This window comes from Doryrhamphus excisus, chromosome 4, assembly GCF_030265055.1.
Source record: "Doryrhamphus excisus isolate RoL2022-K1 chromosome 4, RoL_Dexc_1.0, whole genome shotgun sequence".
NCBI lineage: Eukaryota > Metazoa > Chordata > Actinopteri > Syngnathiformes > Syngnathidae > Doryrhamphus > Doryrhamphus excisus.
Genome location: NC_080469.1, coordinates 8,120,872 through 8,139,566, shown reverse-complemented (window position 1 = coordinate 8,139,566; position 18,695 = coordinate 8,120,872). Strand labels below are relative to the sequence as shown.

Sequence of the window (18,695 nt, the reverse complement as noted above, 5' to 3'; positions counted from 1 at the left end):
GGATTGTTCGGAGGCGTGGACTGAGCCAAACTAAGCAGCTGTAATCCTACTCCTTGGCGGGATGTCAGGAGTCTTTCAAAAGGCCATTTCCTCACCATGCATAAATGCTGTCTCCGACATCCCACTATATATAACACACACTTGTAGCACCACTGACCACTACCCCTGGGAGTGGCATGATTCGCTTGTTTACATAAACCATTCTCCGCACAGATGGAACTGTCTCAAAGTCCGCAACATAATCTGACTTCCACGGCATCTCCAAGAGCAAGTCTCTTTTTACAAAAGAGCGAGCGGTGACAAGGGGTCCAGTTCCGATTACAAACTTCACTTGTTCACCAAAGAACCTGACAGTGCTTTTTCAGTGTGATTTAAAGGGAAAATAATACAATAGAGAAGCTCATCAACCTGTTGTTTTCTCTTTTGCATTGTCCACACTGGGCATACATAAATCGACTTTTCTAAAGTCACAGTGACTAATAAGGGCCAGTAATTGCTCCAATGAATGAAAACAGGGTTCAGATGGAGCAGTGCCCAGAGGACATTGTTGTCTACACCACCGATGAGCCCAGCAACCTTTGCCCTCATCTCCTAATCACCAATTACCATGCAGCCTTCTCTGCATAACGACATGTGGCAAAGGGTATGCCTATTAAACACTGAAACAAACAACAAAATCCATTCCTTCAAGTTAACTTCTTAGTGCAAATGTGGAGGGAACTCTGTCGGCTGTGTAGAGAACTGGTTTGGAGTTGAGCACTCCCTTGTTGTATAAATAATAATTTTTTTACTAGAGAGCCACAGACATAATTCATGAACTCGTGGATTTGATGTGGTGTTGGTTTGCAAGCGAAATGAAATCCCCACAGTGCAATAATAAAGGTCTCTGTGTAGGGGTGTACTTGATGTGCTATTCTATCTAAGGAGTCGTTTCATACAATGCGGCTACAATTAGGGCTACCAGAAACTAAATCAAGTCAATGCACTCCTCATCATCGTTGTCACCGGAGACACTATTACACAGCACACTCATTATTCTACACACATTCAATACATAGATATACATATCACTTACTATCCCCCCCCCCATCCTTTCAATTCATTCATAACTACCATTGGTGAGTCATTCTTCCTCTCTTTCTAAGTACATCTCTTTCTCTTACTCCCCCTTTCTCCTTCATTAAAATGGACTTCCTAAAACCTCCATTCATCTTGCTGACAGCTTTTCTATCGATTGGGTTAGAGAGAGGGATGCAGTGCTTTAAATGGCTCTCTGGTCATTCCATGCAAGGTCTGGGCTGGACAGGGGCTGGAGGGGATGGGGAAGGGAAGGAAGGAGTGCCAGGTTTAGGCGGTCTGTTTGAAGAAATCACAAATGTAGTCCAGTCAACAGTCAATAACGTTTAAACTGCCATGATGGCAGGGATGAGAATTCACATGACTCAGAGACTCAATACTAAGGATTACACGGATGAGATCAGATAATGAATTATTCTCACACTTTTAGGTCTCCTCCCCACATCTCTTGCAGGCTGTCCCAAAAGTGTCCTGAAAATGAGCTCTAGTCCTAAACATTTGTTTCACTTGGCTACAGAGACGTGCGATTTATTTAAATCAAAACCATGCGAACAAGCACTCTGCTGGAATGTGTTTAATGGGCTTCCATTCCTTATCATCAAAGAAGATCTATAGAAGACGATTTCATCTTAATTACTCTTACCCTGATACGTCAAATATTCCTGCTGAGATAAAGGAAACCACTTTGGATTTCTACAATGATGAACATTATTATGACATGCAGCTTGTTGTCATAAGGAAAAATCTCTATGAGGTCGTTGGATTTCTGTCACTCACTCATGTATACTACCTACGGCTCTCATTTTTAATCATAAAGTGGCAACACAGCAGAAAGTCAATGGTCTGCTGTGATCGTGTCACTCTATATTTGTCATCTAATCTTTCCCTCAGTATTGCCATTGATTGCAACAGTAAGTGAGAAACAGACAGACAGGGTGTAATATTAAATGATTAATTATGTACCAGTCTCAACAGTGAATGGTCGGATTTGCAGGCAGTGTAGAAGTGTATGCATTCGAGTACTGTTTGAGTGGCCTTGGAGAGGTAGCTTGTACTTCTTGTGTATTCATGTAGTCTGTATTTTGTATGTGCGCCGCATTGTGACCGAGTGGTCACCATGTAGGCCACACAGTCAGGAGATCGGGAAAACCTGAGTTCGATTCTCTGCTTGGGTATTTCTGTGGAGTTTGCATGTTCTCCCCGTGCGTGGGTTTTCTATGGGTACTCCGGTTTCCTCACATATTCCAGAAACATGCATATTAGGTTAATTGGTGTCCATAGGTATGAATGTGAGTGTGAATGGTTGTTTGTCTATATGTGCCCTGTGATTGGCTGGCGATCAGTCTAGGGCAGGGGTGGGCAAACTACGGCCCGGGGGCCACATCCGGCCCGCCAAGTGTTTAAATATGGCCCGCACGTTCTTTCCAAAGTATTTCATTGAAACTTAACATACGACCTGACATCATGGCTTTAGCCAACCTTTTGATGGTTTAGGTAGTTATTTTTTTTTATCAATTTGTTTATTTGATGTGATCTGCTGTTTACAAAGTGCTCCTGAAAAAAAGCACACAAGCACATATAGCAGGTTGCATGACACCTTTACAGATACAATCATTCCAGGTGGACTGTTAGAATTATATGTTTAAAATATATAGTCTGGCCCCCCGTCAATTTTGTTAAGTCAATGCGGCCCACGAGTCAAAAAGTTTGCCCACCCCTGGTCTAGGGTGTACCCCGACTCTCTAGGCAATTAAACCCTTAAAGGGGACCCATTATGTTTTTTCCACTTTTCTGACCTACAAATGTAGATAGAGTGTTGTATTCTCGTGTTAAACTATGCCAAAATTTCAGATAATGAGGTTTGCACATTTGGAAGTGAGCCCTGAAAGAAGTTTGGGATGGCTCAAAACGCTCAGTTTCAAAAGGTGTGGTAAAAAAAATGAATTAAATTTTTTTGGCAGGAAGCACAAATCAAAGGAAATACAGCTGGAATAGGTGCAGATTCAGCTAAATCTAAAACATTTTTTGGGCGGGTTATTGTGTGTAGCTGCTATATAGGGGACCACAACTCAATACAAAGGGTTGAAAAATGTGCATAATCGATCCCCTTTAAACAATGTTGTCATACAACATACAGTATGAAATACTGAGCTTCTATACATTTAGAATTGGACTAAATGGTATAAGGGAGAAATGTGAGATAACAAGGGGGGTTGGACATGTGGGGGGAGTAAGACGCCATGGAAAATTCGTATGGGGGTGGCAGAAAGGAGAAATGGGACATGAGCTACCGAGAGAGGATGCAATAAAGACAAGAGCAGAAGTTTCATCTCTTAGACAAATGATTCACTGGGGAGACACGTGCAGCACACAGTACAAACACACAATCAAAAATACAGCACTGAATTGATTTGAAAGCTAATGTTCACAATCGGGTGTGTTGAGGGAAACTGGTAGTGCAGTAGTCCACATAGTTGATTTTTGTACAACTGGCATGAGATCTACTTCTACTTAATGCCCCACTCATAAATGCCTTGTGTTTAACCTGTGATCAGTCCAGGGTGTAATCCGCCTTTCACATTCAGTCAGGTGGAATAAGCTGCAGCCACTGTTATGGCCCTAAGACAGATAAGTGTATGGAAAGTGGATGGATGCAAGTGGGAAGTTCAATATTTTACACCCCTGGTATTTTGCAGGACATACAGATTAAGTATATAACTTGCATTATGAACAGGCTCCAATAATAGTAATAGTATGAATTTAAAAACATTTAAAAAAATTGTAAGGAAATACATGCCATGCAAACAAAATGGAGGACAGCAAGCAGGAGTTCCATAAATATATAAGCACACCAGTCCTTGCTTCTCAGCAGTGGTCATGGCCCATTGGTTGACACTAGATGTCCATCTGTCATGATTCATACCTAAGCGAGCTGCTGTAGAGCTGTTCTAAACCACTGGGCCGAGGAGGTGGTGCCTCATTAATAAGACACAGTGGGTACCATGCTGCACCATGTAGATGTTTGTAGATGAGTGTGTATTTCTCAGCTCAGCGGGTACTTTTTAAAAATTTTAGTTCACAGTATATTTTACTGTTCATAATGGCAGTGACTCTAGTAGTATTTGTCCTATGGTAATTAGTTTAAATATGTATGACATCACAATAGGTGAGAACACTCATACGGCCTCTGCAGTATGTGTGGTGAGAGTGTCACTTTGCATGATGCTCAATGCCACCAAGACTTTTGCTAAATCTACGCTGCATATCATCCACAAATCTTCACTTTTAATCAGCAACATGTTTGATGTTAAAGGAAAGAGACAGTGTTTTCAGATATCTCTTGTGCCATCTTTTATTAATGTCAGCCCTCAGAAAGGATGAAAAGGCACACGTCCATGTCCTAATGACTCTTTAATGATCTTCTCTACAAGTGTGCTGACACACACTGACAAATTGTGACCCTGACAAGGGAAATACACACTTTTTTTGCACTATTTCACCACCTATTTAAAGGTTCCACACTCAACGTCATTATACTAGACAAGGTCTAGCAAAATCTATACAACTCTAACCTCGACAAAAGATAAACACCAGTGATAAAATAGTCTGTATCACTATGTAGAGCGAGGAGCAAAGTTTGAGTAAATTCCTCTCGGCAGATGGAGCACAGAGTGAGAGCAAGCAAAGATAAACAATGCCAGAGCTAAAAAGGGAGCTGCCGGAAGGGGACGGAGTAGAGTAAGAAGTGTTGGTTAAAAGGGAAAAGTTACTATCTCTTATCCTTTTCTGTGATTGTGATTTCCATTCCAATTTGGGGTTGGGGGAGTCGACTGTTCAGTCTCTTTTGAACATCACACAAGACATAATTAGAGACTGTACCGCCGTCAACCCGACTCAGTTTCTCCTAAATACTCACACTCCAAATGAGGGGTTACCTCCCTCTCATTAAACCTGCTATTTAAGATGAAAATGCCACAGGCATACATACGGAACGATTTGAAGCTTTGTTTCACTTTGGCTTATGTTAAAGATGCTGACAGGTCTCGGAGGAAGAAAACTCATAAAGCTACAAAAGACCGAGTCTGTAGGAGTGTGATCGTGTTGACAGCTGCTGAGGATACATCCAAAAGGCCACAAGTTAAAGAAATAACTAACTCCACACTAGCCGATGACCTCATTGGTTAGGACCGCAACTCCAGTCATGACAGAGCACTCACTCTGAGCCTTTCCACAGCTCTGCTTTGTTTCTCATTTGGCTTGCTTTTTAAAGTGTAGCCACATATCCTCGTCTTCGTAGTGAGATTCACGCCAATCTATCATTGTCACTAACATTCACCTTGCAGCATGTCTGGCAAAATTAGACCTGCTTGTGTTGTTACATGGTTCTGTGGTTGGTCACATTGAAGATTTTGCAGTGGTTGTCAGCAGATAAAAGCAATCCCATGCATGTCAGTTTTACTGATATACAGCATTCATAGTACCACCTCTTGATTTATAGTGAACATACCATGTAGACGAGATACAGAGCAATTACATTTTTGGCTTTAGAGTGAACATTAGTAGAAATAGACACTGAGTATATACATACACTACTCCTGATCAAAATGTTAAAACTAGTTGAAAATTGCAAGGATTTAGTCTATCTGAAGAAGGTTCTGAGTAGAGCTTCAAAATGCAGAAAGAAGCCACAGGAGTGGAGACAAAAAAATGTATTGCAAACAATCAAAAGTGAAATTGACTCCCCATCACCTGATCAAAAGTTTAAGACCATAGCTAGCATAGCATAGCATAGCATTTTCCCAAAGGTCATGGGAATCACCAAGATGTTTTGTGACAAAATTGAGACTAGACTTAATGTTCTTTTTGTTCAGCAGTGGTTTTTGTTTCGTTTTGTTGTTGTGGGGTCTTTTGTGACCTTGTGGATGAGTCATCACTGTGCTCTTGGGATAATTTTGGTTGACCGGCCATTCCTGGCAAGGTTCACTACCTTTCCATGTTTTCACCATATAGGTAATGGCATTTACTGTGGTTCGATTGAGTTCCAAATCTTTATAGATTGTTTTATAAACTTTTGCAGACTGATAGAGCTGTGTTTGGGCTGCAATGGGAGACTGTCACGTTGCAGCAGTCTTCAATAGACAGGTGACAGAGCATAATGATATTAATGGAGAAAAAATAACGTCAAGCGATTGAGAGGTCTGACTTTTTTGTTGGCAACAGTTTTGTGATGTATTAGTCTTTTGAACGCATATTGTTTTGAGAATCCAAACTCTTTAGCTAAGTCGCCCGCCCCAACAACTACCCGGGACTACGTTCCTCATCACATAAATCCATCCAGAACACGGCTCACGGGAGATGTGGGGAAGTCACCATTGATGTACTAAACTGCTGATGAGGATGTCATACAACTTCATGTCAAAATATACAAACTATGCCTTTAAGTGGTTGTTACTTGGTTCAGTGGAGAGTCAACAGTTTATACTCCGGTCTCATTATGAATCATATCTCCACATTTGGTGACCCTTGATGTGAGTAATATGTTGAACGACAACAACAAGAACAGGGTCATACCAACGCAAACAACGCAGATAACACTGGTGCTATTTACTGTAGGTCCAACTTTTGGCAACACACCACACGCCTGTGCTTTCAACACATTAAAGCCCAGTTGTAACAGTGAGGAATAACACAGGATGTGACAAAGTATTTCCACATAGTGACTGCAGTAGACTTCCAATTCCTCTCATATCGCATGACGGTATGACATGCAAGATGTTAAATGCAAAGTCAACAACAATCCAAATTCCCATTGTTAGGCAAAGCATTGAAGTTCAACAAGCTTTTTGTCAGAAAATAATGAAACAAGTCATTGTTATTTAATGCCATTTGAATATTCCCATTTCCCAAAATGTACATATCCGATGTACCTTCACAACACATGGACAGCAATCAGTACCACTTTAGTATTTGTGTTCTTCACTACTCTGGACAGTAGACATGCCCTGGAAATCCAGTCAGAAACAACACCCCACCTCCGGCCTCTAGGAAGTGACCTCAGCCACAAAAAGGCCAGATAAAAAGTCTACACCAGAAACAAAAACACAGTCCCAGCCGTAATGAGTTATCCACCAGGCTGTAGTGTGCACGGAGCAAGGCCAGGTGGTGTGACACACATATGACTCTGATTAGGAGGCCTGTCGGGGGACAAGCAGCGAGAGGGGGGGTGTAGGAGGCAAATCAGAACATTTGTATATGATGCAACTTTTAGTGCTATCCAATATCACCACATGGTCACAGGTCACCTTTGACTACATTTGTCATCAATAAGAGAACAAGGGATTATTCCTCCCTATGTAGGTCAAATCTGTCATACTGGACACATTGGTCCGCAATAACAGGTATGTATGCATACTAAATGAGACAACTAATTGCTGCCACAACTACAAATCACCTTGCATTTGTTCTTTATGTTACTGAAGCACCCATACAGGCTTCAGTCTAACCTTCAGGACAGACGTTTTTGCCAGCAAAATCTGTGGAGCCATAAATCATACTTCTCTCTGCACATATCCTCAAACTGTGGAATGGAAAGATGTTGAGAAGAGCTCTGGCCTCATTTTTCAAATGTTTTGTGGAACTGCTTTGTTCTGACTTTGCCTGGACTGTTTAAATGCCTTGTGATATCAGCGAGGACAAACAAGCAAACCGACCGGCCTGGTAGGAAGGATAAGGAATGAAGGGGAAATGGAGGCCATTCTTCTCCTTGGGTGACGGCAATTGTGTTGGAATACAAGCACCTGTCAGCCCCCAACAATGACCTCAGCGGCCAACAGGCAGGATGCAGGACGTCACTGGACAGTTTTTGTTTTCTCTCTCTGTGCAATACACTAAATAGTATATCCAAACAGCTTTTTATTAATTGCTACATGAATCATAGAAATGTCAGCTAAATGTCTGCATAAATGTTTTCCAGTGGCAAAGGAAACAAGACAAAGGTCCTGAAATGCTTCCCTCCTTTTATACGACCTTCAAGTGTACTCTTGTGCACTGACTCAACACCTTTTCTTAAAGAGAAAAAGAGCACCGGCATCTGTGTGCCCTTCAGTTACCTTCGAAAAAGCCACAGCAGATGAATGCAGGGTACAGCACAGGCCCACACAAACAGCCTGATAAGACACCATGAAAGTGCTGCCACCCGGATTCATTATCTTGTCCAGGTAGCTTGCTTTGTCTATGTCAAACCTCTCCACTTGTGTGTGTTTCTTACCTCTCTGTCCTTCAGCTTCATGGCGAGAACAAGCTGGTTGCGATGGTTGGTCAAAGCTTCACGATAGTTTCCCTTGGAGAAAAATGCAGAGCCTAAATTCCCATGAGCACGGCATTCCCCTGTTTGGTCACCTGGAGATGAATCAGATTCATTATTCTTAAGGCAGCAGGTTATAACAAAGCAAACTTAGTGTTCGGGGACTTTAACCATGGTCATCTTGCACTTTTTCCACAGTAGAGTGGTTTCCCTGACTGGTGGAAAGCTGGCAATGTGGTAGACAGTGGTAAAAGGAAAGACCTGATTATTTCATTTTGACACAGATGCCTCCCATACATGGCCCAACTAAAGTAAAAGTGTCCATGAGCCATCTGAAAACCCAATTTTCCTTTCTGCAAATACTAGTCATGTGAGAAATCCTTTCATTATTCCATAACACTTCTCTTCCACTTAAAATATTTAACAAAGACCTTCCCTGTCAATGTAAAACAAAGATGTGCGAGCCATTTAGTGAGACCTTGGCATTAATTCTGAGATGGGAAGGTTCCAATTTCAAATGATAATGGTTTCATTTATTTGAACATGCATCGAGTTAAAAATGAATACATTAGATAATTCATTTAAATTCACAGCTTTACACATCCGAAAGGAGTAGGAAGAAGCAGAGCTTATTAAATTCCTATCCCTGTTTCTATTGCAGTATATTTATTCAGTCCCTGTATTCCAGGTGTTGTTGTTTTTTTTTTTTACAATCATATGATAACTGAACATATGAACATAACATGATAGGTTCCAGACTCTTCTTCCGTGTATTTTGCAAAAATCAACAGCTCGTATTTTTTCTTGAATTCACTCATTCAAGTGCATTAAGTTCCTTACTCAATTTGTTCCATAATTTGATTCCACATACTGAAATACAGCAAATACAGCAAACATTCATCAATTTCTACACAATCCTGACCCATCTGGCCACAATTAATTTTGGGCTATATCCTGCCGTGGAGACTGGCGCGTTGGCAAAACGACGGCTGGCTCTGCCCTGGTAGCACATCATGTACATGCACGAGAGAACCAGTTTCCAATCCCATAATGTAGATATCTTAATGCGATCTTTAAAAAGGCAAAGGGAATTTAATTAACATGTTTACATGCATGCTAAAAAGCTGGTTTTAAGCCAATTCATGCAATAATGTGTTGGGGTTTTTTTGGTCAATGTAAATATACTGATTGAAGCAGTTTTTTTAGAGCTACATTGGCAGACAATGGCAACCCAGTCAGTGAGTTGTGCAACTGACTATAGAAGGTAGAGAAGGTAGAAAAAAGGCACATTCAACCCATCTTGGGCTACAAGCTGCATGTTGGGCTGAGCAAAGTAGTTTTACTTCTACTTGATGATTTGATTGGCTCTAATTGGATGTCCAAAAATTGTCCTTTCTATGCCCATACAAATACTGTAGTTTGATGGCTTTTTCTATTTTCTTGACAAATTTGTGAAAGAAAACTTCCGGTAGCCAATTGGTGAGAAACTTAATTATAACGATAATACTATTATTACTATTATTATTATGTAGCCAACACAATCTTGTTTTATTGTCCCAACCTTTAAATGACGGAACCTCAATCAATTTATCTCAAAATGAACAATAATGACATTCATCATTTGACCTTACCTAAGGTTTTGGCCACCTCCAAGTCTTGCTGCATGTAGCCAGTGCTCTTCTCGGTGTTGCCCAGGGACCAGTGGGCACTGCTGAGAGCCGAGAAGACGGAGCCACGTAGTTTGAGGCTGCACGTGCCGATCTTCAAAGCAGCTTCCAGAACCACAACAGAAGCTGTGTGGTGGCCAGCTGTCAGCAGCTCCTGGCCGATCACAGACACCACCACAAAAGGACTCTTGTCCAGCTTCATCTTTTGCAGCTGTTGATAGGTGGGTTCTAGTGACTCTGTGCAGGTGGGACATGAGTGAGGCTGGGATTAGAAGGGGACTGCACAAAATACCAAAATATAACCCAGTGGTGACATGCTGATTGACAACAATATCTAACGTTGGTCCATGTGTACCCACTATGACAAACTGCTGCCTGCATTCCAATTCTGCATTCCTTCAGTAATGTCTGTGTGTCACTGAATGACAGCTTGCCCTGCTACTTACATGAAACCAAAATACTTTCCATTCTGTAACATTCTGCAGTGGTGAATACAAATTGCACAAGTTTGCAGGCAACTAATGTGCAATGTAAAAAGTAGGAGATGCATAGCAATGCAGACTAGAGAAACACAAGGTGACCTTTGAAGAGGCTGAAAATGCACACAATGGACATAAATCAATGATTGGCCGCATGGGATTGAGGATTCACAGCCCCTTCAGATAGCATGCCCTCTGGCAGACACCAGCATTGAACAACTGGGTCAACTTTTTGTTTCTATTGATGTTTTTGTGGATGCCCAATATATTTGCATTCATGTGCATCCGGAGGACAATTAATTCTCATGACCCTCTGTTGTATATCACATCTCCGTTGGTTTTAACCACTAAAGGGTTTGATTCCTTCGGTCACATGTATATGTCTTTTACGTTTGATTTGCATGAGAGGCAAAAAAGATGTGATGATGCAAAAACACTAGACGACTAATAGACGATATAATCTTCCGTGCTCCTTTAAGCTATAAAAAGTGCATTTGATAAGAGCCCGGCATGTATCTTTACCATGCATTAACAGGCTCTACAGCAAGTGGGGAGTGGAAAAGGATGGAGGAATGTAGCATGCAAAAGGTTACGCATTGAAGGGAAATTTTAACACATTTTTACACATGTGCATGCGCAGAGTACAGTTTAAAATGATTTCTTTTCTAAATATATATGGCTAAATGTGTTTCAAAGTTATGGTTGAAATGTATCTTTTCACAAAAAGCTGTTTTACTCCCTTTTTTCACACAGAGCTGAGTCATAAATTCAACGTTGAGGAAAATGAGTTAAGGATGTTGCATTCATGAAGAGGCAGGGCAGGTACTCTATGACAAACCCCCAAGTGTATTATTTCACACAAGAACATGCAGCATATGAAATTATACAGAGGTCAATGGTGTGCACAGAAGCATCACATATACCGTATGTACTGTACTGTACAGTATATAATAGCACTATATGGTATTGTCAAACTAATGAGACATAAGAGACATGGGAAGCAAAAAGATGAATCAATGTAAGACAAATTATCCAGGCTAGTTTTAACAAAAGAAGTTATTTTCCACGCTCACTGAGTCAAATGTGAATTTAATTTGATCACAGAGACTAAATTTGTGATTTCATGCAGGCTCATTTATAAGCCAATCGTGTTATCTTTGAGATATGACTGTTATCTGAAGGTGATTGTTTTAGCCGAATGAAAATGAGTGCAGTGGGACAAAAGGATAATTTTCACACCTCAAAGACAAGTCACTCGCTATTTCTCACGAGTGCAATTAATGAAGTAAGGGAACATTGTCACAATCAAAATGATGTTTAAATGAGCTTCATTATGCCGAGTCAAACATGGCAGGATGGATATCCTTGCTTTGGAGTCTCAAGGTATCAAGGTATGCAGCAAGTAGGCACCCCTGTGTATGTATTGTAATGAAGTTTAATCGTGCATGTGTGTGCATGTTTGTGTTCATGTTGGGTTGGTTATGGGTTATCATATTAGATGTGAGGCAGCCCCCCAAAGTCAAAGAACAAGTGGGTAAAAAGGAGTTACAAAGACAATGTTTAATTTTTAAAACAGCTGCTTGCATCAACCAAACGGGCTGGTGCGATCTGGTCATTCTCTGATTTAACTTCACGGGCTCTGATCGTAATTAACAAAGGGATTACTGCCTCCAGTTAAGAGGACAGTCTTTCTTCATGGCAAATCGTCCTGCCTGGGTCAATAGGTGCCATGGTGTGAAACCATTCTTTAATGGAAGGATCGACTAGGATGGAAAGCCCATTTAGTAATTAGTGGGAAACAATGTAATATTTAACTATCAATCGAACTATTCCTGCATCTCGGGTATCAATCGGATCACCCATGCAATTAGGGCCTTGCGTCTACATGTTCTGTGAGCCACATGGAGATAATATTGGCATAAAAACAGAAAACATCTGTTGGAATGATCTGTAAGGAGTGCGAGCTGAGATCGCTCTACTTTCCACTTGTGTGTGAGGCCTTTATTGTGGCAAATACAGTATGAGTCACATGAGAGCACAACAGCTGCTTGCATCTGGTCTAATGAGCAGAAACCTTGATCTTAGCAAGACCCGTGTGCCACAGAGAGCAAGCTGAATTATACAGTATGTGACACAACATGAATAGGGGGGAAATAATATTATAATAATGTAATATTAAGTTAAAGCTTTGCTGCCAGGAAAAAAAACAAACAAAAAGCTGACATTACTAGCAAGATAAATTATGATAATAAGTTGAAATACAGTCATCCTTCGCCACTTGGTAGTTTGAATTTCACTCTACAACAGTTTAAAAAAATGCTGTTAGCAAGTGAAGATTGCATTTATAGTTACTACCCCATACACTACCGCTCAAAAGTTTGGGATCACTTGGAAATTTTTTTGGCTAGTATGAGATATGGCTTTTTCTTGGCAATCCTGCCATGAAGTCTGAAGTCCTGAAGTTGCCGCTTCACTGCTGATACTGACAGTGGTGTTTGACGGGTACTATATAGTGCCGCTTCCAGGTGACGACCCGTGAGGCGTCTTTGTCTTAAACTACACAATGTTAGATATTTGTCTTCTTGCACAGTTGTGCATCCGGGCCTCTCACTCCTTTTTCTGTCCTTGTTAGACCCAGTTTGTGCTGCTCTCTGATGGGAGTAATAAAATTATTTATATAAAACTTATAAAATGATTAACAGCCATACCTGGAGATTGATGCAGAGGACTGACAGTTGTTGATAGTAGGTCTCTATGCAAAATCACATCGTCATAGCATCGTTCTTTGAAAATCATCTGATTAATTTTAATTGTTTGTGTAATGGAAAAAATTGTTTGTGAAATGCATGAAAATGTTTTTCTTTGGAAAACAAAGAAATTTGCAACTGATCCCAAATTGAGCGGTAGTGTATATCTACACGATAAGTTAGATATGGTAGAACCAGAGAACAATAAAGAGTGTGGAGTAATTTTTAAAGGAAGCGACACGGTGCTCACGTTCGCCTACCTTACACTTATCAGGAGATGTTGACCCGAATAATGCCGGTTATCCATCCTGTATACAGGCCTAACATTGATTATAGTCCCAGTACGCCTGCAGCCTCTCTGAGAGGATCATTCTTCCTAATCCTTCAACCTAGCAAACATCTCTTCAACACACCTCGGATGAGGTCCTTAGCCTGTTGCACCAAACTGCAGGGAATATGGTAAACAATTAAGAGATTAAAAGGCCCCAGTTCTCCCCTACGGGGGAGGACTCATTCCAGTCAATGATGCTTCACTCCGGGCTTGTACCCAAGCCATGTTCTTGTTTTGGTTCCAGTAAAAGGCTTAAGTTGATTTCATTCAAACGGAGACTCCATTATTTAGTCTTTTAAAACTCACTCAATAATTCCCTTACATTTGCAAACACATGTAAAGAAAAATGACTTAAAGTAAACTTATGTAAATTTACTGCTCTCTGGTATTGCCATATCTAACTTGTTGTGTGGAAAAATTTGGAAATAACTAAAAAAGTATACTTCATAGTGCTACGAAAAAGGTCAGTTGGGATAATCCATAATGCAGTTTATAGAGAATACACAAACACTTTATTCTTAAAATCAAGATTATTAAAATTCCTGATCTGGTACACTTTTGTGCCTTTATTCATACTGTATCCGAACCTGCTTGCTAATTGCTAACAGTCATTTAGCCCCACTACTGACACAAAGAGGCTTAATAGCTGAGAAGATGCTCACTCTCTCCTGTGTTTGTTTCATATAAAGCCAATGCACACAGACACATGCAGAGTGAAGCTTCTTGTCGTCCGGCCTGTGTAGCACAGAGGGACTAACAGATGGTGCAGATGCACATACACTTTCAGGAAATGTCAATTTATCAAGGGGTCATAATGGCGCCCTGTTTAGTTTTTTAGCATTCTAAAATTGAATATAACCATTATCATGACAGGGCTACCTATGATTAACTGGCCTGTGATTGACACCCACTCCGAGGTCTAATCCATCTTTCCCCATCGTCTCTTATGGAGAATTCTTCATAGCTAGTGCCAAATCGATCTGTGGCGGTCAAAATTAATTAGTGGTGGGCTGCCATAAAAAAATGAATGCATAGCAAATACTGAGAAAAATTTGAGTTTTTCACAGAATTCATCAATTCCAAGCAGGTTGTGACTGAAGCCATCAGCGTTTTAGTGCACAGTTTGGTTAATGACTACTACAGTATATGATGTGCACACTAAGCAAACTAGACCAAAGTGCTAAGCTACCAAGTGTGAAGACAGCCACAGTCCATGCAGACGCATATAAAATTCCTCTGCAGTGGTCATCTGAAGTGAACTCATTGCTAGATTTGTTTGGAGGCTCATTAGACTGCTTCACTCTGATTATTCATACACAGTAAGGTCTGCGCAATGAGCTAATGATGATGCATAAACAGAAAGCACACATTTTATTCACAATCTTGGCTTGAGTATGCCATACAGTATATAAAACCACTTAGCTTTAGGGGAAATGCTTAGTCAGGGACAGGCACACACAATGGCATTAGTGTTGGATGCTCATTAAGATAACAAACTATCTGCCAGAGCGATCAGACTAACTGACAATAAGATACGCTGAAACTGCAGGCATCAGGCCTAAGAGAAGGGAGGTAAGTACATGACACCAGCAGTCAGTCCGTAAGACGGATAGAGCCGACCTGCCTGCACAATGAGTAAATAGTGACAAGTACAGTCAGCCAAACATGCTTATTGACTGACACAGTAGGAGGATAATCTCAGACATTTTGGCACTTGTGGGACAAAATCTATGGAGATGGCGAGACAGACCAACAGGCTCTCTCAGTCACACACAGAGACGCCCCATAGCTGACACATATGCATACATAAACAGCATGGTAATGATTTTCTTACCCCGTAGAGGAGATTTCATGGCAGCTTCTATCATGCCCACCAGTAGCTGGAGGCTCTTGGGGTCTTGGGCCAGCCCGGAAGCAAAGGCAGCCAGTGCATCGGCATGGCGACCAAGGTACTGTAGGGCAACACCCTGTCGAAAGTATGCCTGTGGAAGAGTAGAGGAAACAAACGTAAGGCATGGCAGCTATAGGGTGCATTTTACTCCACAATTCACATTTTTACCTAATTTTTTTGTACTTGTTAATACTAGGATAATACTTTGCACGTCAATGTGTTCCATTTGGGCTGGCTGCATTCTTGGGAACTACAGTTATTTTATATTTTGTAAATAATTTTATGCTTTCCATGAAAGGGACAGCCAGACTAATAGAGCACAGATAAATATGTGGTTGCATTAAAAGGAAAGTTCATAGAGAGGAAAGGGAGAATGAGTTATTCCTGTCAGCCCATGGTTCCCTGAAAAATGTGCATAAATACTGAAACACGAACATTCCCTTTGTCAGAGTGTTATAAAAAATAACACAAGACAATGTATTTTTGTTACTTCAGGAGAGTACAAGAGCCATGAACATGGAAACTTTGTGTTCTATTTTGTTCTTGAAACAAACAGACATTGCCTGCATCAAATGCAGAAGAAATAAGACAGAATTATGCAGCCCTTCTGGCGGCGTCTTGATCAATTTATAGCTCTTTGGACGGAAGTTAGCACTTGACATGCAATTCTCCATCAAAACACAGGGCTACAAATGCAACAAAATTAATTGGATTCACGGTGTAGTCTTGAGCCTGGTCGTCAGCCGAGGACGAGAGGCCAGCAGGCGAGAGAAGGTGTTTCTCTAAGCTGCATCTACTGCGTGTGTGTTGTACTATACAGCATATTAACATATATTCACCTCGCTGCAAGTTTTGAGGCTGGATTGAATGTCTAAGCTAGTGCTTTCGTAGCCAAAGTTTAATATTTTATAGCTGATTCTGATGCAGTTTACCAACAGTAGCAGAGAGAAACTGAACTTCATCCAGCTCGATCTTTTCAAGCCAAACCACTAAATCCTCCCAAAAGCCAGCAAACTGTCTGTGTGAAAAATGTTGGAAGTACACATTTACAAAACGAAAGTGTGAGGAAGACGACGGACGGGGCTGTGCCAAACGCGAGAACAAAAATTAACCATAGCAAGAGTTCTAACCTTTCCTTCTCTGGAATTTTGTGATGTTTGTGCTTGCATGTGGGGCAACAGCAGACCAAGCAGCCATCTGGCAATGCTTGTCACTGCGGCAGCTCCAAAAGTGACACAAGGACTAATTTGCTATTAGCATCTAGGAGGTCTATTCATTAGTCTTTACAAGCTTCTCTATTAGGAAGTTAGAAAGTGAGAGTGAAAGGGGCGAGAGGATTAGCAAAAATTAGACATGACATTGAATTTGTGGAGACCAGTGATTCATTTTACACCCATCCAAGCACGCCCCGTTCCACGCACCCCTCTGACGAGTAATCTCTCCAGACCTGCTGCCCCCTTTACGGGTAGACATCTCTCCACTTGCATCACAACCCCATTGAAAATGGCAAGATGACAGAAATATGATTTGGGGCATTAATCTTTGTCCTAACAGTGTTATTGTATGAGGACAATGTTGGCCAGGGTATCCGCTCGATAATAATTGCATCTAGTGGAGTTTGGGCAGAACGCACTGGTGAGAGCAGAGAGGCCCACAAACGTTCCACCCCGGGGAACAAAAGACATTTAAAAGCACTTCTCTTTTTGATTAGATTTAGCCTACAATATGTGCTCCAAGAGGTCTTTGCCTTTATTCTTTTAAATGGCGTGCCATGACTGGGAGAGAAAAAAAAGATGCCTAAAATATCAAACAGAAATTGCTATCCTTTTCTTCTACCTTGTGCTCTGCTACACACAGCTAAAGAGGATTCTTTAAGAGAGAGTGCATTAAAATACTGCACACACAAGCACAAGAATAAATGCATTAATGAACCAGCCACTGCAAAAATGACAGAATCAATGTGCCGTATAGCTGTGTAAGATTTGCTTTTTCTTTCATTAATCTCCCACTGCCTTCACAGCGTATCATGTGGTTGCACGCATACGCACACACACAATATAACTTCCACTATGGCGTAATCCAACAATTCAATTCAAGCAGTTTTCCCCATAAAACATACACTGCCTTGAATTTACATTATAATAAGTGAATAATAATTCAAGCGATGACAAGAAATGTAAACGCAAACTGTCACAGCCAAATGAAAGACTGAAGAGCAACAAAACGCAATGCAGTAATCACTCGTTTATCATGGTTCATTGCTTCCAGATCTGACTGTGATAAGTGAATTTCCAGGAAGTAGGATTCCTAAAATGGATGGATGGATGGATAAATACAAGGTTTAACATTATTACAGCCCTCTAGTCATGAACTAACACTATTGTCACCTTTACACTCGTATTAGCCAATATACAGAAAGTAATTTGTGTTGCTATAAATGTGTTCTTTAATGGATCAGAGTGACGGGCACAGAAGAAATTTTGTCAAAGGTTAAGAGTTGAGTTTTAGCTTGGCGTGGGTTACTTCAGCTTGCTGTGAGATCATTTAAACCTGCAATAAAGACATTACCGTAACATGACTGACATCTAATGACCAGTGTAAAATACTACATATCATTCACAGTGTCTTTAAATGAATCTTCTGAATGCCTTATATTTGTATTTTAGTTCATTTAGCCATTGTATGTTTAAAATGCTTAATTTGGGAAAGAATTATACAAATTTAGCTTCAATAAGGGTATTTTTTCTAATAATAGGCTGTATTCAACCACAAAAAGGTATGATTTATAAACTAATATATTTTTGAAAAACCGTGACAGGGTGAAGCAGCAAAAGAACGAGAAATGGTCTGTGTTCCACTCCACGGGGTGAAGGCTGTACTGAGGACCCTACAATAATTACCCAATCTTGGCTGGTACTTCTGAATGACCTCTAGCAGAGTGGAGCTATATTGTAAAATAATTTACGTCAAAAACATACAATAGAGGCAACCATCATACAGTGTGTTATGCTTTACTTTACCCTTCTGCTGCTTCCTCCACATTGTCCTATTTTGGCACACTTGGAATTTACCTCACAAGCAGTCTTCCAGTAAATGTTACAGCCATCTGGCAACTACCCTGACTTCCTGCAGTGGAAAATCACCTAAATCGCATAAAAGAACAACGTGGCAGTAGTACCACCACCGTACTGGTTTTGTTA

The 18,695-nt window shown here is 40.8% G+C and overlaps 1 protein-coding gene across 11 annotated transcripts in view; it reads right to left on the bottom strand.

Annotated features, from left to right (window-relative positions):
• LOC131128603 (tetratricopeptide repeat protein 28-like) overlaps nucleotides 1-18,695 on the bottom strand; it is a 245,366-nt gene that overhangs the window by 98,232 nt on the left and 128,439 nt on the right. For all 11 annotated transcript variants that reach the window (XM_058071604.1, XM_058071603.1, XM_058071602.1 and 8 more), the window contains 3 exons: nucleotides 15,439-15,586; nucleotides 10,012-10,284; nucleotides 8,345-8,475 (listed from right to left, as the gene is read on the bottom strand). In XM_058071604.1, the coding sequence (XP_057927587.1) occupies nucleotides 8,345-8,475; nucleotides 10,012-10,284; nucleotides 15,439-15,586 (552 nt within the window). The remainder of the gene's footprint in view (nucleotides 1-8,344; nucleotides 8,476-10,011; nucleotides 10,285-15,438; nucleotides 15,587-18,695) is intronic.